General features: G+C 37.4%; 1 protein-coding gene across 3 annotated transcripts in view; it reads right to left on the bottom strand.

Annotated features, from left to right (window-relative positions):
- Positions 1–3,759: 3,759 nt before the first annotated feature.
- The window catches only part of LOC131031986 (damage-control phosphatase At2g17340), a 230,822-nt gene continuing 211,425 nt past the window's right edge, over positions 3,760–23,156 (bottom strand). For 2 of the 3 annotated variants that reach the window (XM_057962861.2, XM_059220164.1), the window contains exons 10-12: positions 4,957–5,034; positions 4,792–4,854; positions 4,156–4,482 (exon numbers count right to left, since the gene is read on the bottom strand). In XM_057962861.2, coding sequence (XP_057818844.1) covers positions 4,402–4,482; positions 4,792–4,854; positions 4,957–5,034 — 222 coding nt within the window. In that variant the 3' untranslated portion in view covers positions 4,156–4,401. Of the gene's footprint in view, positions 4,071–4,155; positions 4,483–4,791; positions 4,855–4,956; positions 5,035–23,156 lie in introns of those variants that run through there. The other variant, XR_009372409.1, reaches the window with a different exon arrangement.

The following is a 23,156-nucleotide window of genomic DNA, read 5'->3' on the forward strand; positions in this document are numbered from 1 at the left end:
ACAACAATAAGGCTTCATGAAGATTAATATGCATGGGTTTTTCTCAATGTCTCAACAACAATACTTGAAATAAACCCATGCATTATTTTGGATAGAATTTAGAAAATCTTGAAGCAGATGATACTCTTAGCAAAGAATCATAGGTCTTCCTCACAATATTTAGGATTCTTCTTCAACATTCTAGATAAAGCCACATCTTACAGATTACACTCAACATATGTACCTAGTCAAACATGAAATGTAAAAAATACACTTGGATAACTTTGAACACATGGGTATGCATGTAACAAGCTCCTAAAAACTTTACTTCCACATGTAATACACCATAAATCATTTTTACTTTACAACATACCCTTGCAATTCCTACAATGTGCCTCATTTTCCCTCAACAACATATTAAACTTTAAAAAGGCTTTACCTATTTTCAAGGCATTCAATTTGTAGCAATTTTAGCACCTACTTTTACTACTTCATCATTTCATTGTAGAGGACATGTTAATACATGAAAGAAAACTTACAATGTTAATACATGAAAGAAAACTTACTTTAGTGCTTTTAATTGGTTTTAATCTATATGTAATAAAATTTGGAAGGGGATATTAAATTGTAAGCCAAGAAGAATTTTTTTAAACTAAATATTTTTTTGGGGCAATGGTAATTTTGAGATCCCAAATGAAATTCACTAAGTTTTTATCTATGAATTAAAATATACTACAAACTTTTATATACCTCAATAACTTTTTACTATCATTGGATAGTTGTTGATTAAGAGGGGAATCAATCACATATTAAACTTTATAAATCTCCTTTAATAGATTAAGTTATTGTAGACAAGATTATTGTTTTACTTCATGAAGAGGTTTTAGGGAGGTTACATTTGATTTATCTTTAGAGGGATATCAAGATTAATATCAATATAGTTGAACCTTGCATATCTTAAGATATTTTTGTTTTATCATATCTTATATTACAAATGTTGGTAGGCTAGTGTGAAGAATGTCTAGCGAAAATTCTTGTCCCCCTTATGAAAACAGCTTTTAGCCTATTATCTATTATCATATTCCTAAAAAATTATTTTAGTTAGCCTATATGATCATCTATGAACACCCCCTAGCTAACAAAGCATACAATATAGAGTACCCCACTCTTGTTAATTAGTCTATATTTACTTGTGATTTGATTAGAACCGTTGCAAATGATTGACCTAACATTATTGTAGTCTTTAGTCCTTTATGATCCTTTAAAAACAAGAAATTACTTTGGTGAACCAACAAACCAATAAACAATCAATTGAAGAACATAGAATCTAACAATAAACTTGACTCATTACAAATAATTTTTCAAGCAAAATAAATTTTTAGAATAATATATTAACACCAAAGGCTTTGGTAGAGTTACTCCTAACTTATTGGTGGTTATCAATTTCTTGAGCCAAGCACACTATAGTTGGATTGTATTTTTAAGCATGACAATTTCAATAAGCGCATGTTAATGATAAATACCAAACCAAGGTCAACGCAAACTAAATAAACACTATGATAGATACTGAGAAAAACTTGTGTTGTACAATTTAAGTAGTCAAGGTTAATCACAATAGTTTTAACTCATCCAGCTATGGCAACGGTTGTGCCTTGAATTAGAAATTGGTTTAGTAAGACCCACAAATTGCTAGGATTGTAATATGATAAACTCTTCATAATTTGAAATGGGGAGGTTATAACCTATAAAACCTTTCGAGTATTCAAAATATCATCGAGGTGAAATGAAAATCTGAGGTTTAGATTTATTCATCTATTGAGATCTCGACAAGATAATTCCTATTGATTGTCCATACTAGTTGTTCAACAGGGGTTGCTTGATGGCCACTATGGCTAGGAATGGTTTCACCCAACACTCTAGCTTAGGGTTGCATTTGAATGGTTCCACTTTGGCAATGTACCCCTCTTTTGGCTATGGCAAGCTTGGGATTGCAGATCCCCTTTCTCCTTTGCAAGCTTCTGGATCTGATGTGGCTATGAATATTGCCTACAAAAACAATGTGATGGTTGGGTGTGTTGGTGTGGGTGTTCACCCTAGGCTTTTTGAAATGGGGAATGTGCATGTTGATAGGGATGATTCAAATGCTTTTATCTCTATCTACACTGAGGAGGTGGGGCAGATACATATTACTATGCCTAACTCCCTTACTGCTAAGTCAACTACTTGGCTTAAGAATTCAATGGTTGGAAGATTCTATAGTAATTGTCCCAACATCGATGCTATCAAAGATGGTTTCTTTGAAAAAGGAATTTAAGAGGTCTTGTTGAGTTATTCACTTCGTTGAATATATTTTTCTTATTTTCTTTTTCTAATCTGTAGGATTACTCGTGGACTCTATAAAGAGATCCTTGGTTTATGGGGCAAAATGACTCCAGTACTAGTCTCCAAGCTTTAATCCAATGAATGATAACTCCATCAAGTACCTATTTGGATTAGACTCGAATTTTCCTTTGGAGTATTGGAATGAAGCTGTGTTTATGCTTATCGCCAATTCTTTTATACAATACTTTGCTACTGATTAAATCACTAAAATCAAAAGGTGTCTTCTATTTGCTAGACTCTGTGTGCTGATGGAGAAAAACAAGATCCCTTCCAGGATTATCTTATCTTTCAAACTTGGCAAATTGGGTGTAGCAAATTGAACTCTTCAATAATTTGCCTTTATAGCTACAAAGTGGGCCACGATACTACTACTTGCTCAAGTGATAGGAAAAATCATTTTGTTTGTGAGGAAAAATAACCAATCCCCTATAGTTGTTGAAGACTACATCATCACTGTTGATGAAGCACAACTCTTCACCTTCCAGCATAACGACCTACAATAGAGAACCGTAGTCATCTGCTCACTGCAGAAACCTATAGTTTCTACTCTTTCTATATAACCAACCACAACACATGGTGTTTTGCCACCTTGTCACTACCTGTGTGGATAAAATCCAACAAAACAGCCTCTTTCCAAGTCGAATGACAGCCAAAGACCAAATCATACACCTCAGCAACATCATGCTCACTTCAAAAGCATTTTGGCAGCTTCCTACTTACTTTAGTAGCACTCTGTTCACTTCAGCAGCATCATGCTCTCTTCAGCAACCAAACCACACAACTTTGACAACAAATCATCTTCAGCAGCCTCTGTCAATTTGTCAGCACAGTGCACTCAAGTCATGACCCCAATGATCCAAACGTCCGAAACAGGTCTGAAGCAGTTGACCGATTTTGAATCATTTGGTTTGTGCAGTTCTACTACAAAATAAAGAAACTATGGATCATCTGATTTTCCAAGTGCATCAAAAAATGACAAGATGATGTTGAATATTTATAGAAAATATCTTATCCCTAAGCAACAGTCCCAAGTTCAAAAGAGAAGATACAAGAAACAACCAAATCAAAGGGCATGACTCGTTGATTAACACGTGATGAATCACTACACTAACCCGGAAATAAACAATGACCTAAATAAAAAACCAAAATATAATTAGGCAGTCAACCCTTGTTGGCAAGTAAAGTGGAAAAGACAAAATTATGACTAAGTGCACCAAGGCATGTAAGCCAACGAATGGGATGTGGCATGAGCAGGTGTAACGAATTGGATGGGGAGGCATGAAATCCTGATGCAATTAAAATTGAAACCACGAAACCGAGAAGAACATAAACAAGCCCAAAAGGCATACATAAGATTTAAATGGTGATTGGATAGAAACGTAGCAGAAAATAGGAATATGTCACAGAAAAGTGTATGCATTGATAATTAATCATCACTTTCTAATCAGAAATATTACAATTATTTTAAACAGAAATCATCTACATGGATGCCTAATTGCTCGTAAATAGAATTTTAATTGAGCAAAGAAACTGACGATTTGGCACTAATAGTGCTTTTACGTTCCAATCACTCGAGGAAAAATTCCGTTGAAAAGAAAGGCAAATATCAGCTATTGGTATCTCAAGCAATAGCTTAGAAAAAATTGTAATCAATATACTTCCATTGTACTTTAGAAACCCAAAACCAACTAAAGTTTAACACGCAGCCCCTGCATAATCACAAGAACAATATAGTAGTTAAATGCTATTACAACTAATGCACGTTCTATAACATTCCTTAAATGTCCACCATAGTAATGCATAATATGTGGGATTTATATATATATGTGACGGTTTAGCCTAGAATTGTTTTAATGTTGATTTCTGTAATTGCTGTGCTCCAGTCTCGCAAAATGTTTTGAGATTTTGTCTTAACAAAAGATTCAACTTTAAGTTGGGTTAAATAGAGAGTGAACACAAGAAATTATACACCAACCTTTGTAATAAGAACTTCTTCCATACCAGGAAAATAACATATTTGAAATTGTATCATTGTATTTTTCATAAAACAACTTCAGTGTATTTAATCACACAATCATAAAGCCGTCCCCCAAGAAACTCAGCAACCTCAGGATGTTTAACCTGTTCATAATGACAGAAGAGTTACGAAGAAAAATGTCTTTTGAATAAACACCATGTTCCTAACACAAAAAGTTACCAATTTGACTTTCTTCTTCCAGCAAATTTGAAGAAATCATAAAGATTTACCAAAATTAAGTCACTCTTAATTCTGAATAGGTAGTAAGAGCTTAAACATCCCCATTCATCGTATTTTATTTTGGGAATTTCTTGAAATACATCATATAAAATGAAATTTCAAGATCATGTTGTAAGCAAAGAAAGAAAATGGTAATCAAGAAAACTTTGAAGTGCCAATTACATAGATATTACCATTCCAAGTTTAACTGAATCGCATTTGAACTGGGCATAAAGATTGGTCTCAATTGCACGACCCTAAAGCCAACAAAATCATTCCAATAATTTGTCATCCACTAAAATATCCAAGAGAATTTGACATTGAAATATTAGTACTTCAAACAAATAAGCTGTACTCACCATGCCCTCCAAAATCACCAAATCTGCATCATTTGCAACGTATGCAAGCTCGGGTGATACATATGAAAGGTCAATCACCTACAGATATTTATATTTGTAAGTAATTTGCAAATGTAATTTAATATTAGAGATTTTAGTCACACTAAAGTATAATTTCATGCATCTGGATACCACACTGTAGTTTTAGTTTTCCAGTGTGAGAAGTATTTAAGAAAGTGTACCTGATGAAAATGCTATGGAGAGTATTATCTCAAAAATAATATTGGATTACTCAAAAAAATATTGGATCACTCAAAAAAAAGCATTACAGATGTGTTATCCATTTCTGCAAATGATAATCCCACGAATACCAGAAGCTAAAATTTTCTCCAGTACTGCTTGTGACTATAACTTACATTATACTGATATTCATCTTCAAAAAACCACTGAAACAAGCAATAACTGATAAGGTGGACATGATTTAAGTTTTGTTCCAAGCTCTAGATCTGCATGGTACATGTCAAACCCATTTTCCTAAGTGGTTTGTGTCCATTAGAAAATGATTAACAGTGTTAAAATGTAGGAATATTATGTCATGTTGTGGTGTAGGTTTTTGTTTGAAATTATAAAATCAAAATTTGAAGGTTCATTGTGCAACATGTCAAAAGCATGTATCACCAAATAATTTACATTTAAAAATAATAAATCTTCTTCCCATTAGATTCAAATCTCATCTCCATAGCCTGCAAGTTCATCGTAAACTCCACAAGTGTCCTCATCCAATGCATTCCTAGGACCACATCAGTATCCCCTATATTCACCACACAGAAATCATCTTTCAATTCAAGCTCCCCCAACTGTATATGTAGATAAGAAATCTTGCGAGTGCAAGTGAGCTTCTACCCATCTGCTACCATCACCTTGAACTCCTCAAATTCTTCTTGGAGTTCTCTCTTAGCCACAAGGCACTCATCAATGAATTTTTTGGTGGCACCAGTATTCATAAGAGTTATTATTTGCTGCCCCTATAGAACACCTCTAGCCTTAAATGATCCCACTATCTGAAAGCTAGAAAGTTCGGAAATAGTCCCATCACAACCTTGTTCTTTCTCCAAGCCCTCTAATGAACTCTCATCTCCACTATTCTTATAATCTGGATGCTGATCTGATTTTCTGAAATTGATTCATCAGCCGAAAGGTATTCTATTTGCTTAGCCTTTGCCTTGAAACTACACTTATGGGATGGTTCCCATGGCTCCCTGCAATGAAAGCATAATTCCTTCCTCCTAAGGCCATTTCGCTGATCATAATCCAATTTGTTTGTCTCATGTCTTGACTGATTTGATTCCCCCTGTGAATGTGTTTTTTATCCTTGTACTTATGTGGGAATCCCTTTGACTGAAACTTGTTCCTAACAGTGGAGGTCTCCATTTCCCTAGCCTTCTCGATGGCTTCCTGTAGAGTAGGTGGATTGAGTGCCTTAATCCAACCCCTTAAAGGATCAGATAAACCATTAATAAGATATTTGTCAACAATAACCTCTAAAAATCAGCAATATAAGCATCCACCAAACCCCATTGTTTTAGTTGTGCCAACTCCTAGAAATGCAGTTTTGGATCCTTTTTGTCAAATCTATCAATGAGCCTCTTAGTGAACTTTGCGTATGAAGTAATCTAGTCAGCTATATCCCATGATGCCACCACTCATGAGCAATACCATCCAAGTGAATAGCAACTTATTTGATAGCTTTATCTTCCAGCATGGGATTAAGCTGAAAATATGTGTCCACTTTCTGCACCCAAGCTCTTACTAAAGTCTTCGCGGATCCATTATAATAAGGAAGGCTTAATTTTCCAACATTTATCTGCAAATCATTATTGTTTGTTCTTACACCAACACGAGGTCTATGCTTTAATTTCAGATCAATGTAATCTCTAAAGGACATTGCAACCTGAAAATATGGGCCTCCATCTGTCCAATCCTGCATAAAGTAATCTTGCAAATCATTCATTTGGGTTCATTATCAACCTGAAGTTTGACTTTGGGTGGGAAAACTGGCATAAGAGGTCTGAAACTAGTTGTTCCCATATGCTGATTTGTATTTCTGTTTTTCACTTAATTGTGCCCTTCACCATTATTACCTCCATTGTTTGCACCATTATTGTTCTTATTGTTGTTATTGTTGTTGACCCCCAAATGAAGAGCCATCATCTCAACCAACGGAGTAAGACATTGATTTGTTTCCCATGCATGCTGATATGCAGGATGTGCACAATATTCTGCAGCCTGTTGTCCCCTAACCAAGGTGTCCAAAAGGTTTGTTGCACATTCCCCTTCTATGTCTCTATCACCCATATTTTTTGCTCTCATTCACCTTCTTCTAGTAGGTTTGGGTTAGATCTATTTCTTTGAGAGTTATAATGATGTGTGAAAGGTTGATGCTCAAACCCTGACATGTCACTGTTTATTTATTGTAGACCCCATCAAGATGGTGGGATACATTGCTTTGATACCATTGTAATATACAACCATTTTTTATTTTTGCTTTTTTCTAAATACTCGTAGATGTTTGAATGAACACAATACAGAATAGATAATGCAGATATAAAAAAATTGCAGTAATTAAATGACAGAAATATATCTGGTAATCATCCAGAAAGTAATAAAGCCACAAATGGGCTAATTTCATATTTGATTTCAGAAATTGGTTTAACACTATATACTCAAAATGACCATTACTCAGATAATCGCAATGATTCAAAATCACAAAACATACCATCAATCAACATAGTTCTATAATTATGTTTTCTGCAATAGCAAACTGAATCTCAAAATGGGATGCCAATCTTCGTAATCAGCATTAACTTCATTCCAAATTGTAGGCTCATGATGTCCACGCCAATGTGACCTCAGTCAACCTCAAAAAACTCTTCAAACCCTAAGCGATCTCCTTCAAACTCTCCCACGCCCTCACCAAGCTTGTATGGCCAACAAGGAATAGGTATGGCTGGAATATGGAATGCAAAATATGCCAAATAAACCACCAAATCTGCCCTCTAAATCTCAGTCGACCTGCTTACTGATTTCTTCTAATCCAAACTGTGATGCAAGCTGAAAAGTCTTTATCAACGAAGTTCAGATGTGATCTTTGATAGAAACCACCAGTCAAATCCTCCAGGTTAGATCTTTCACTAACGAATAAGATGTTCTCTGTAAGGTTTTATGTCCTCACAATGCCACGAGATGAACAAGATCAATCCAATAAGTTCTATTTTCAAAATAAAACCAAGCATAATACAAAAGAGCTCCAAAAATGTCTGACAAAAGGTGAAGAGCACTCAAATATACTGAGGGGGACGGGGTGGGTGGGGTGAATCAGAATATTAAGAAATTTTATCCTTTCGGAACTTGATTAAATAATAGTAATGCATTTTTTAAAACTTTATCAACACATATGCAAGCTTTAACAAATAAGGACACCAAAGAACACAAAATTTAAGTGGAAACCATAATGTAAAAAACCACAGCAATAAATGCTTATATATGTATATCTTCTTTTACAATGTTTGTAGGCACCAAATCCCAAATTTGAATTTGTAGGCACCAACCTACTAGAGGCACCAATCCCTTATTCAATTTGTGAGCACCAACCCATTGGAAGCACCAGCTCCCAATATGAGGCACCAACCTCACCAATATGAATTTCCACCTCAACAATGTTGTTATCTCAATGGATGATGGACGATCTTATTCTTCACAAATTATGACTTGGTTCTCTTCTTCAATTTGTTATAAATTTATAATCACCTTCTCAAATTGATCAGAAGTCTGCCATAAAAACTCTCTTCACAGGTTTGATATGATATATTGCTCTTATATTACTTCTAAATCTGCCCCCAAACTCACTACACGATCTGCTATGAAGTTGCTCTTATATCACCTTTGAATCTGCCCCTAAACTCACTTCACAATCTATTGCTATTATCATTTATGATTTGTGAGCAATAGCATAGTCATTACTCGACAACTGTTGAATGAGCATGCTATCCTATTCTTATTGCACCATAAGTGTTAGTGTTGTCGTTGACTTGCTGTCATTTCTACATATCAATGGATATTGTTGTCATTTCTTCATTTGTAAACGTGTTGTATGATTAAGGTATCATTGTTTGGAATTTTTTTCATCGTTAAAAATCAGTTCTTAATAATGTCATATCAGTTGAGATTGTTGTCATCATTACTGTCTTCTAACAGAAGTATCTTTCTGTGATTAATCATCTTCTTATGATCACTGGTTAGCAGCATTTTGTCATTATTGTAATCTGTGTCATTCTTGATCAGAATGGTGTTCAATAGAACCACTATTAGTATTATGATCAATTAATATGGGCATCATTACTGCTCTCGTAACATTTCCTGAAATATTGCTGATCATAAACATTAGTATAATCTTGTTTACTTTCAGTCTTTTACTCAATAAAAACTCGAAAAAACTCCCATTGCCCATGAGTTCTCACGAGTCAAAACGGCTGAGTAAACTTGTGAGATAACTAAAGGGCAATTTATCTTGGAATCGGCTAGTTAATCACCAAAAAACTCTTGCTCCAACATATTTTCATAAGAGTTTTAGAAATTTTCCTTTCCACTCTCACTCCTTCAACACATTAAAGAAATTGCCAAAATCTCATGAGAGTATTAAGTGTTGGTATTGGAAATAAGCCACACCCGAACCGACGATGGACTGGTCCAAGAGGGGCCAGTAGCTCAGTGGTAGAGCACTCCAGCAGCGTATGGAAGGTCCTAGGTTCGAGTCCTAGCTGGTCCATGTCTCAACATGGTATCAAAGCTAGGTCCAAGCTAGGAGCCCCAAGCACACGAGAGGTGTGGCTTAAGGGGGGTTGTTGGTGTTGGAAATAAGCCACACCCGGACCGACAATAGACTGGTCCAAGAGGGGCCAATAGCTCAGTGGTAGAGCACTCTAGCAGTGCATGGAAGGTCCTACGTTCGAGTCCTAGCTGGTCCATGTCTCAACATGGTATCAGAGCTTGGTTCAAATTGATTGTGATCAGATTGTTAGCAGCACTTCACCTCCTTCTCGCCATTTCCAGCATTGAAGATGGTGACCGGTTTAAAGGTCGAAGATAGACTTGATGGAGCTTTGAACTTCACCTTGTGGAAGGTTAGAGTCCTTATTGCACTTGAAGAGAATGATCTACTTCAGTTTGTAAAAGGAAAAGATCAGCCTGAGCCTGAAGATCAACAGGAGAAACTCCAATTCAAGAAGAATGCAGTCAAAGCCAGAAGATCCTCATTGACTCCGTGAAAGATCATCTTGTTCCCATCATCTCCAAGATGCCTTCAACTAGAGATATGTTCAAGACATTGGAGGGGATGTATGAGATCAACAACACAAGTAGAGCACTTGCATTGCATCGGCAGCTTCATCAAGTCAAGATGGCAAAGGGAGATCCAGTCATCACCTACTTCATGAAGATTTCAGAATTGAGAGATCAGCTCAGTGCCATTGGAGATGAAGTTGTGGATAAGGATCTTGTCATGCTAGCATTGAATGGCCTTCCTCACTCTTGGGAGCCATTTATCCAAGGCATAAGTGGGAGATCCATATTTCCCAAATTTGATCGCCTTCGTGCTGATTGTATTCAAGAAGAGTCAAGGTTGATATCAAGAGGAATTGAGCATAATCATTATGATGTGGAAAATCAAGTCCTTGCTACACACACTTCTATGGAAAGAGGAAAAAGAAGAAAGAGGGATAGAGACAGAGGTTCAAATCCTGTTCCGAAAAAGAAGAGGGACTTATCTCACATTCAATGTTTTAGGTGTGACAAGTATGGTCACATTGCTCGAGAGTGCAAATCTAGGTCTACTCCTCTTGCTTCTTTTGCGGAAGTTGACATAGGGACACCTTAGGAGGAGCCAAGGTCAAATGTCAACTCAAAAGGGTTCTTGTTCTAAAAGGAGGAAATGTCGATTTTTCAGCTTCAAAGGGAGCCTAACATTTTCAGCTTTAGAGGGAGCTTGACATTTCAGCTTCAGAGGGAGCCTGACCTTCCAGCTTCAGAGGGAGCCACGTTATCATTTGGTTAATGAGTTCTTCTCTGTGAGGGAGAAGTTCGAGGTGCAATCCCTTGTTAATGAGTTCTTCTCTGTGAGGGAGAAGTTCGAGGTGCAATCCCTTGTTAATGCATTCTTCTCTATGAGAGAAGTTTGAGGTGAAAGCCCTTGTTCCACCCTCTGCGAGTAGGCATGGTGGAACCACCCTCTGCGAGTAGGCATGGTGTTAATGCACTCTTCTTTGGGAGAAGTTTCAGGTGAAAGCCCTCCTCCACCCTCTGCGAGTAGGCATGGTGGATCCATCCTCTGTGAGTAGGCATGCTGGATGTCAAGGAAGAAATTCCATGATGTACTTGTGTTTTTCCACCCTTTGCGAGTAGGTATGGTGGACCCACCCTCTGCGAGTAGGCATGGTGGGTATGATTCAACACTTGTGCATGTTCACCCTCTGGGAGTAGCTATGGCGAACGTCATCCACGGGAGCAGCCATGGTGGTTGTCTTCATTTGCATTTTTTCATGGGAGCAGCCATGTATCTCAGATCTTGTGAAGGTCTCCTCCCTAGCTAAGAGGGAGTGTTGTCGTATGTAGCTAGGTCAGAGCCCTTCTAGGGCCGACCTAGCACACTTAGCATATGCGTGGCCCTACTTGTAAATGATGTTCAATTCTCAATTCAATATGCAAGATATATTCTAGTTTATATTTTCTTGATCCATGTATTATCTATTTATATGATAAATCTGATTATCTTCTTTTGTATGGCAGGTGAGGATCATTTATTGATTTCAATGTCCTTCTCACAAATATCGATTGATATATATATGCAAGAGGGGCGGATCAAGCAATGCCTTGACCGGTCATGTCTTTAGACATGACCAATCAAGACATTACTTGATCACACCCTTTGACTTATAATTACCAATCGGGGTATACATTAATCAACAGCCTGATACAAATCAGGGTCTACGTAACTTATTATTTCACCAATCGGTGTCTACGTAACTTGTTAACCGATACCAATTGGTGATCGCTCAAGTGATACCAAGCGGTGTATGCTTTGCCACCCGATACAATCAGTTAATCCCGATTACCATCATTAGTTTACTGTCAATAAATCAACCGATATAAATCGGGATACTTGGTTAGCCCGATAATAATCGGTGATCACAATTATAATGCAAACCGGTATTAATTGGTATACTATGCTATGATATGATTATCGATAGTTTGAACATTCATCGATCTAAGTAGATTGAACATGTACAAATGAAGAATGATCATCAAATGAAAGAACAATAGCTTGAAGTTTTTCCTAATAGTTTATCGATAAGATAAATGATTGAATGAGAGACTTCATTTATCTCTCATTCAATCATTTATCTTACCGAAGCTATCATGCATTAACACTACTGGCCTTAGAAGACCTAAATAGCTTGTGATTAGCCGAGCCCTAAATTGGGCAATATATGTAACTTATGATTAAACATGACCTATTCATATTGACGCCAAGCTTAAAGTTTTGTATTGCTCTCATTCTAAAGCCAACCTAAGGTAAATTGAAAGACTAGAGTCTCCTATTTATGTGAAATCTTAAAACACATTCAGCGATTACATTCATAATTCGGTATCCTACAGCAAAGCATCTCTATGTTTAGCGAATCATATTCAAAAGACAACGAATCATCATTAGAAGTCAGCGAACTTTAGTAGATGCGCAGTGAATTCCCTTGAAAGCACAGGGAACTCTCTTGAAGGACTGTGAACTGGTCTAAAGGGACAGCGAACATTATCCAAGTGGCAGCAATCATCATCTCTGTGACAGCGAGCTAATCTTGAAGACAGCAACCTCAATCTGCCATCCTTCTTGTGACAGCAACATCTGTACCTCAGGTAAGTTTATCATTGCAGTCTGCCCTAGGTTACTGTGCATAGTTTGTCGATAGCTTCAAGTGTTGAATCTCATTGTAAAGATTCAATTGGTTATTGTCTAATAAAGATCTGAGATTTGTTGCTGGGTTTTTTACCTCCAAGAGGGAGGTTTTCCCAGGGTATATTGGTGTTCATTGTGTACATTGTCTTGTTTTCTGTTATTGCTATCTAATTGCTACAGTCTGATCTTAAAATCAGCATGGTATCAAAGCCAGGTCCAGGCTAGGAGCCCCAAGCAAACGAGAGGTGTGGCTTAAGGGGGGGTGTTAGTGTTGGAAATAAGCCACACCCGGACCAACGATGGACTGGTCCAAGAGGGGCCAGTAGCTCAGTGGTAGAGCACTCCAGCAGCATATGGAAGGTCCTAGGTTCGAGTCCTAGCTGGTCCATGTCTCAACGTTAAGGTCTATGTGGTCTTGAAGGCCTTAATTTGAGCTTGGCGGAAGGAGCTCCCCTCGACCCTGCCATATATTGCAACAAGAAACATACCAAGGGCACTACCACAAACCCTGGAAGGGGCACTGCCCCTTCAAGGAATGTGCCAAAGCCATTGTCCCTTAACCCTACAAGGGGTGCTGCCCCGCAAACTTGCTAGGGTCTCTATTAACAAACCCTCTGTAATGTCCCATTTTTCTCATAATCACCCATTGAGACATTTAATCTATTTTAGACTAAATTGGAGTAATAAGGGAATAATAATTAATTAGATATTATTAATCCTAAGATATCTTGGGTTATAATATTTAATTAATTAGTCTGGACCTATTTTAATTATAAAGTGACTTTTTAATATGAGTGGAGAATTAATAAAATAAGTCACCTTATGAAAAGGGAAAATAAGAAATAAAATAAAATAATAAAGTGAATCTTCTAGAAAACGCTTCTAGAAAGTTCACTCATGGATATATATGGATGAGAAGGCAGGTCATTTTGATTATTATTGACTTGTTATTTTAAAAGAAATTTTTCCTTGATAGCTTGAGAGCTTAGCTTGCAGGTTCAGTAAACCCTAGGACGAAAACCCTAGAGGTTTTGGCTGTTTGGATGAAAATCTAGATCAGCCCACTTGCTGAATTTATCTCAAAATTCACAGTTGTGCTTCATTATTCAGTTTGGAGAGATTCATGGAGATTCAGAGTTATATCTTTGCAGGTTGAAATATTGTTGGAAGGGTTCTGAGCATCATTCTATGTCATTCTGGTATGTACAAACCTGTTGATAGGTCTGATGTGTAATGACAAATTTCTGAGTTGTATTTGGGCATGTTTGGCCTATGCATTTGGATGTAATTTCATGTTCAGAATTTCTGATTTGTAGCAGCAGACTAAATAATCCTGAAATCAGATTTGTTCCATATATAAGTTTGCATTTTTTATGTTGTGTATGGTTGGATGAGTTCTTGATTGAAGATATTAAGGGATCATTATTGGCATACATGTTTGCTGTCCACATTTGTTGTAACCAGAATTATAAATCAAAATTCATGGGTTTGGAGTAGAAAACTAAAATGCAGAGAATTAGGGCAGAATTATAGTGCATATCCTATTCGGGATTTATCAGAGTTGGTGATCTTGCTAGCCTGTTAGGGTTTCAGCAGTGCATATCAGATTTTGCAGTTGCATGTGTGTCGGATGTTATTGCATGTCAATTTGGTGAATACCCAAATAATTGCATGTCGATTTAGGAGCAGTTTATGAAGAGGGTTAACATTGCATGTTAATTCCGAGCAGTTCTAGTTAGAGGATTTGTGTTGCATGTCAGTTTGGTCAACTTGCAAGTCAGTTTGGTGACCTTGCATGTCAATTTTGGTGACTGCCCAAATCTTGCATGTTAGTTTGGTGACTACCCAAATAGTTGCATGTTGATTCTGAGTGTTGCATGTTTGTGGGTTTTGTTGCATGTCGCTAGGAATGAGTAATGTAGCATAGTATCTGTCAGCTGTTGGGGACAAATTCAGTTTGAAATCAGTTGTTTCAGTCACATTCAACAAGTTTATAAAAGGTCACAACAATGGGTAGAATTATAGATGGAAGATTGCTACCTACTTTCCTTCTGAAATCAGCATCACATACAGCAGCTGTAAAAAAGGTTACAACAATGGATAAAGGCGGTACAAGTTCATCAAGGAAGGATAGAAGGGATAGTATAAGTCCACAAAGAAATGATCGACATATGGACTAGCTTATGAATGGTATGAATGACTTCTTTCAAGCATTTCAAAAATATCATTCGGATATGTTATTATTATTAGAGAAATTGCTTTTGGAGGAAGAAGCTAAGAAGATGGATAAGAGGCATACCAATGATAAGCACATTGAAGTCACTAATGATGAGCATATAGATCATTCCAATGATGCTTATTCAAAAAACTCATTTGAAGGAGAGGCACATGACACTTGTGCCAGCCATGGTGACACGGCTGAAAGGTATGAGGTTAATTATGATTTTGTTATGCATGATAACAGCAGTTCATTCAGTTCGCATGATCCATTAATTGAACATGCATCTACAAATATGGATATTGTGACTAATAAGTGTAATGTCTCCTTTTGGGATTGCCCTAAATCTTGCCCTTGTAGATATCAAAGTCTGCTAATTTTCACCCTTATTAATTCTGATATTAAATATTGATCCATTGACTTTCTTGTCTTTTTTGATCTTAGGATGATTCCTCCAACTCCCCCTTCTCAATTGAATTAATCTCTTCTATATATCTTCATTTGTGGGAAGTCACACCTCTTCATAAGAAATGAGTCATCACTCTTCATTGCTGCCCTTTGAGAATTATAAATTATTCTCCAAATTGATCTCCCTTCGATGTCCTCCTCAAATGAGACTTTCTCCTTTTCATATCCTCCAATGTGAGGGAGAGTCACACTCCTTCACCATGTCTGCCCCTTTGCAAGGGTCACAACCTTACATAATTACCACTCTTTAAAAGAGACACAACCCTTCATCATTTCTGCTTATTGAAGGAAATAATTTCTTATTTTCTTCTCATTCCTGTTAAACATCTTCCATTCTTTCTTTCTTCCTCCATCCTTCTCCCCTTTTTAAATGAAGTTCTCTTCTCCCTTTTATATCTCATGTTTGAGCGAGTCACAACTTTTCATCTCATGCCTTTTGACTATAGTTATGTTTAATTTGATTCTTTTATATTTATAATTTAAATTTTATATTATTTTATATTCTTTTACATTTTAATTTTATTATTGTTGTTTATTATTACAGAGACATTACAATAAGGATGACAAAATAGTAGCCATGGGTACAAATTCAGATTTAAGAAATGTTGAAAGAGACATTGTTCATACATATGAAGGTTTTGTGGATCAAAGACTTCTAGCACGGCATGATTTGAATGCTCAATCTATGGTTGAGGAAGAATATGTGGAAGAGTATATGGAAAAGAACATTATTTCAGATTGGAAAAACTTAACCCATCACAAAGAACTCAAGGAATCCACCTATGTTTCGGCATCACATCATCATGACTCTTGGGTGGGACATAATGCTTCAAAAGAGGAATTTTGTGAGAGGTCAAGGAGGTAGCTGATTTTGAGAGGCATGACTTTGAATGCAAATCGGAAAAACAATTCTCTAAGGCAGCCACACCTGTGGGGCAACTTTCACATGAAGATGTAAATTTCAGTCATGAGATAGGTGCTACAACTTTTGGATCAATCAACAATGATGTGCATAAGAAGGAGCTCGTAGATCTAAGCTACTTGCAAGGTACGGCAACTCTTAGTAAGTTTGATATTCCTTGTTTTGTACACATGATTACATTGGAGGAATACTTGTTAAGATTATATGAGGCATATTGTCTTAGGGAGCTGATTATAGAGACTAAGAGATCGCCTAACAAGAAGATCCTACAATTTGATAATGTTTGGTTTGTCATGGATACTTCACCATGGAGTCGGTTGGAGGCAAAAAACATAACAGCTAAGGAGGTGCAGGTATGGATCAGTTTTATGATAGCTAAGGCAGCTAGGAGAACATGTGACTTCTTCCTGAAGGGGTTGAATAGTAATGGATCCTTGTTTGTTGGTGATAGTGTAAGCACTCCCATGATGATTCTAGGTCTGATTTTTCATTCCAATAGCGTTGTTGCCTGTTGCACCAGCAATATGGAGAGGATATACATGTCTGATTTTGCACACATGATGGATACCTTTCAGATTTTCATGAGACCCATCAGTCCTAGAGTGTTATTCTAGGATGGAGATTTGATGAGGGACATTTATCCCTTCACTTGCAGCCTATATGATGATGTTCATTCACCCCACTCTTAGTATAAGGGTGAATGGAACAGCCGGTTTCTTTTGGACAGCGGTTTGTCACACAATGTTTGTCATGATTCACATGCTTCTGTGGTGTCTAGAGAGAGTCTCTACGAGGATTTCACAGTTTTTATCAGAGTAGAGCAACATAAACATGGTGGAGCAAGGCAGAACTTTGGTAAATTTGCCGCTTACATGAAGAAGATCATTGTTCTTTTGAGAGTTAGAGTCTTCAAGATTCGCTTCACATCTATGTTGCAGCATTGTATACTTCATGTGAGACCATGCAAAGGTCCTAAATTGATGTGGGACCTTGGGATTTGTTGGAATGATTGGTTGGTGCAGCATCTTCATAAGCGATTGTTTGAGGGCAAGCAATCTTGGGGTGGGAAGACTTGTAATGTCCCCTTTTTCTCATAATCATCCATTGAGACATTTAGTCTATTTTAGACTAAATTGGAGTAATAAGGGAATAATAATTAATTAGATATTATTAATCCTAAGTTATCTTGAGTGATAATATTTAATTAATTAGTCTGGACCTATTTTAATTATAAAGTGACTTTTTAATATGAGTGGAGAATTAATAAAATAAGTCACTTTATGAAAAGGGAAAATAAGAAAGAAAATAAAATAATAAAGTGAATCTTCTAGAAAACACTTCTAGAAAGTTCACTCATGGATATATAAGGATGAGAAGGCAAGTCATTTTGATTATTCTTGACTTGTTATTTTGAAAGAAGCTTTTTCTTGAGAGCTTGAGAGCTTAGCTTGAAGGTTTAGTAAACCCTAGGATGGAAACCCTAGAGGTTTTGGCTATTTGGACAAAAACCCAGATCAGTCTTGGTGAATTCATCTCAAAATTCACAGTTGTGCTTCATTATTCAGTTTGGAGAGATTTGTGGAGTTTCAGAGCTCTATCTTTGCAGGTTGAAATATTGTCAGAACGGTTTTGAATATCATTCTATGTCATTCTGGTATGTACAAACCTATTGATAGCTCTAATGTGTAATGCCAGATTCCTGAGTTGTATTTGGGCATGTTTGGCCTATGTATTTGGATGTAATTGCATGTTCAGAATTTCTGATTTGTAGCAGCAAACTGAATAATCCTGAAATCAGATTTGTTCCATATATATGTTTGCATTTTTTATGTCATGTATGGTTGGATGAGTTCTTGATTGAAGATATTATCACAAGGGATCATCATTGGCATATGTGTTTGCTGTCCACATATGTTGTAACCAGAATTATAAATCAAAATTCGAGGGTTTGGAGCAAAAAAATAAAATGCAGAGAATTAGGGCAGAATTCAGAAAATTAATTTCAGAATTATAGTGCATATCCTATTCGGGATATTACACCCTCATTAGAGGTGTTGCGAACTCCGCTAGGGGCTACTGGCCCCACACCACTGCTCTAGTTTTAAAAAGCAAAATGTAAAAACCAATTTAGGCCCATGTTTCCCAAGAATGAGACTTGTAAAAGTATAATAGAGATTTGTATTTATAATCATATGACACTATGATGGGCATTCAACTCATTTTTTGATCTGTAAATGGAGGAAAAACTATTTATAATTACTACTTCCATATATTCAATTTTTATGTGTGTTTTTAAATATTAGTTTACAAATTTTATGTGTATTTTATTGTTCGGATATTTTACCAGCTCACAAAGTCCAAGCCAAATTAAGGTCTGCCAAGTTTTTTCAAGTTGCAAAATTTTACACTATGCTTTCACTACACTCTTGTTTATTTTCACTCTCACTCTCTGCACAATTAGGATGGATTTAAAAGTAAAAAATTTCTCTTTTTTATTTGTATATGTCTGTTGTGACCATTTCACACATCGCCCCATCGCAAATGGGGACCCCCTCTTTTTGCTTGTTTTTCGCTCGTTTTTGCTTTCGTTTTTAGGGTTTTGTTAGTCAGTTGGTCGTCTGGATTTAGGGTCAAGCCTTAGGGTTTTAAATTTTGTCGTTTCAGGCCAAAATCCAGTCGTTTTTGAGAGCTTTTGAGCTTCCTTTTCTAGGATGCAAATTTTGAATGCAATGAATTCGCCAAAATGGTCTAATTTTCAATTGGAATGTTGATGCAGGGCTTAAATTTGTCTAAGTGTTGACAGTGAAATGTGAATTTTTGTCTGATTGAATATTTTGACCAAATTTTGACTTTTTTTGATTTTGATCCTGGGCATTGGAATTGATTTGTTTCCACCTCGTGAAGTGTTAAAATGTGAAAAATCATGTTATTTTGGCCTGTAGGAGCAAAATCGCTCCTGTCCCTCAGTGAAGGACGGGAGCTCATTTTCAAATATTTCATCATCCCTGCAGAGTCCAGACAAATTTCAAGTTGGAAGTGATGGAGAACGGCGATATCTTTCCATTGAATATAAATTGAAGATTTTCATGAGCACAGAAATGCCTCCAGGAGGAAAATCGCTCCTGTCCCTCACTGAAGGACCAGAGCTACAAATCAAATTTCGCCTTGTCCTTGTAAGATTTCGATGACTTAACAATTTGAAAGGGTCCGAAAGAAGATGCTTTGCCAAATGAATATAATTTGAGATGTTGAAACGAAGGAAAATGACCTATATTGACCAAATCGCTCCTGTCCCTCTCCAAGGGACCAGGGCGAGGTACCTGGTAGCTCTCGTCCCTCTCCCAGGGACCAGAGCGATTTCCTTCATTATGCAAAATCCAGACAAAGGTCAAGGCAAGTTTACGTTCAAAAACAAGGAAAAACATGAGATAAATGCGTTGAATATAAATTGAAGATTTTTGGGACGTCCATAACAGTGCTAAATGCCTAGTTCGCTCCTGTCCCTCAGGAAGGGACCAGAGCGATTTTTGATATAAATGATTTTCTTGCAAAGTTACAGATGATGTCAAGGCATGGACGAATGGAGTGAAGAAGGACGAGTCCGTTGAATATAAACTTGGAACCTGGCAAAGTGAGGTAAAGGCTACAAAAGGAAGATCGCTCCTGTTCCTCTCCAAGGGACCAGGGCGATACAATGGTGATGTTACTTCCTATGCAAGTTCAAGGTCGATCCAAGTCAAGACAAGGTGGCAAGAGACACTTCAAGGCGTCTTTAGCAAGCACAAGTACTCAAGGGACGTCGCAATGATGAAATACGCACCCTATAGCCTAGATCGCTCCTGTCCCTCAGGAAGGGACCAGGGCGATGTTGGATATATTGGCCATTTTATGCAAGATTTACGTAAGATCAAAGATTCACAAGGTTATGCAAGGTCCATGGCATCGTTTGAAGATAACATGCAAGAGTTTTGAACGTCCAAACGTTGCTAGTCATGCTAAAGACTCACATCGCTCCTGTCCTTTGGACAAGGACCAGGGCGATCCTATCAAAAGCACGCATATTCCTTCAAGATCAAAGCTAGGCGAGGATAAGCAAGGCAAGGGACATCGTTTGAAGGACATCACAACGAGGATCGAAGTTGGAAGTTGCCAAGGTCAAGGAGAAAACGTGGATCGCTCCTGTCCCTCTCCAAGGGACAAGGGCGATGAACACTCAAAAGGTATTTAAGTACGCATGCAAGATGATCAAATTCGAAGGACTCATCATGATGATCGATTTTCAACGCGAAGATGAAGGAGTTGGACGTAAGAAATGCAAAATCAAGACCAAAATCATGGATCGCTCCTGTCCCTCTCCAAGGGACCAGAGCGATGAGGTACGTCCCTTCCTTTTTCCAATTTTGGCGCCAAGTAAGCAATTCGAATTTTCCTCAAATGCTAAATCAATTTAAAAATTGAATATCCATTTTATTTAGCATTTAATATGGCGTTATCTTTTATTAATTATTTTTTGCCTTTATTTAAAAATCGAAATTCACATTTAAAAAACGCAAGGCATTAATAATTAATTAATTAATTAATAAAAATCGATTTGGAGCGCTCAATTAAGCAAGTCGGCCTTGTTATTTTATTGCAAATCATTTAAAAAATGGTTTTATTAAGCAAGTCGGCCTAAGGGGTGAAAGGATGAGCGCGCTATATATGAAGGGTGAGAGATTTCATTTTCACATAATCATTTTTACCTTTCTTCATGCGAATTAAGAAGAGGCGAATATAGTGCGAAGTGTGTTCAAAGGTGGTGCGAATTCAAACCAAGGGTGGCACTTAGTTATCAAGGGTGGTGCGAATTTGAAGACCACACCAAATGCGAACTTGAGGAGACATTAAGGCGAATTTGCTAAAGACTTGGAGGATTTGTTTGAGCGATTTGTCAAGGACAAATTTGAAGATCATTTAAGACCACGTCTAAGGCAATACTTGAAGATCACGTTCACTCCAAAGGTGGCAAAGTCAATTTTGAGGAGATCACATTGAAGACTATTTTATACCTCAATTTTTGCCTAGGCGAATTTTGTTTTTGCATTCTAGAGTTAGCTCTCTATCGAGGTATGGCGATTTTAATTATTATTGCTTTATTCATTCATCGTCATATTTCAAGTTTTGAAATTTTGATTTTTGAATTTCTCTTAGCTCAATCGTTTATTTTAGGAAATGATAACTCTAGAGACTTATCATGATGTTTCCTAAAAAAATTTATCTCTCTTATTTACGTTATTTATTGCAAAATCTATTTCTTATAATGAAATGTTGTGTAGGTATGGCGACCCCGAAGGCGGGAGCATCCACCAGTCGCTCGGCTCTCATGAAAGAAGATCAGAAGACCGAAGAAGTGGAGACCAAGATCGTGTCGAAGTGGAGCAACATTGGAGATACCAACTTGGGGAACTTTAGCACGAAGAAGTTTCGAGAGGTCCCTTACATTGGCAAGCCATCACCTGTCGCCCGGAGAGTAATAGAGAGTGGCATCATCAAGGCGGCCGATTTTCCTCCAGCTATTCAGTGCCACGAGTTGATGATCGAGTGTGCCCGTCACTACAATCCACAGTCCAGGACAATTGTGTCCAATGAAGGAAACACTTTGGCGTACCTCTCAGAGGAAGCCATAAGTGAAGCCTTCCATCTTCCAGAGCACAGGGACATGATATACAAGAGCATTGAAGGATCCAGATCAGTGTACGATGATGATCCAGATGCTTGCCTAAGCATAATTAACAAGAACTGGCTACTCAAGAGTCGTCCCCGTCTAAGCAAGGTACCGAACACACCGCATCGGATTGATTTCCAGGAGGAGTACAGAGATTTGATTACCATGCTCAACAGAGTTACAGGAGCACCTCATGCCTTCTATTTTGAGAAGTGGATGTTTTACTTCATCCAGGTGATTGTTCAAGGAAAGGGTACAATACATTGGGCTAGAATAATTAGCCATTGCTTGGACGTACAGTTGAGAAGACTCAGGGCTACTAAGTCCTTCCACATGAGTTCATACGTCATCTATGCCTTAATCAGGAGCGTTGAGTACGCAGGACTACCTCACAGAGGAGTGATTGGAAGAGGACCCGGCGAGGTCAGAGCTTGTGAATCCTATACCTACTTGCATCATCCGCCAGGAAAGAACTACAAGTTAGTCAATGATACTTTCACGATGAACATCACAAGGACGTTGCAAGGAGGGATTCACAACAGATTATCTCAGGATGCCCAGGAGTTCATCAAGAGGTACGGTGCTTGGTTCATTCAGTTTTCCAAGTTCACTTACATTAGAGTGCACGGATGTCCTTTACCTCCATACATGTTGCCGAGGTACCCGACAGACAGAATTGTGTTACTTGAAGTAACAAGGCAGTTGGCAGCATATGTGAAGGCATTCAGACACAGACATCAGAATGGAGTTCAGGTACCTATTATTTTGGGTAATTCAGTTGAGGTATGTCCTAATGTCTTAGCCATGGATGACGCAGAGAAGGAGTTAGCCTTGTATTCTTTTTCATCTTTTGCTTGGAGAGAGAGCTTTGATCCCCATGGACATTTAGAGGAGACGGTCGGTA

Source organism: Cryptomeria japonica, chromosome 4 (assembly GCF_030272615.1).
Source record: "Cryptomeria japonica chromosome 4, Sugi_1.0, whole genome shotgun sequence".
In the NCBI taxonomy this organism is placed as follows: Eukaryota; Viridiplantae; Streptophyta; class Pinopsida; order Cupressales; family Cupressaceae; genus Cryptomeria; species Cryptomeria japonica.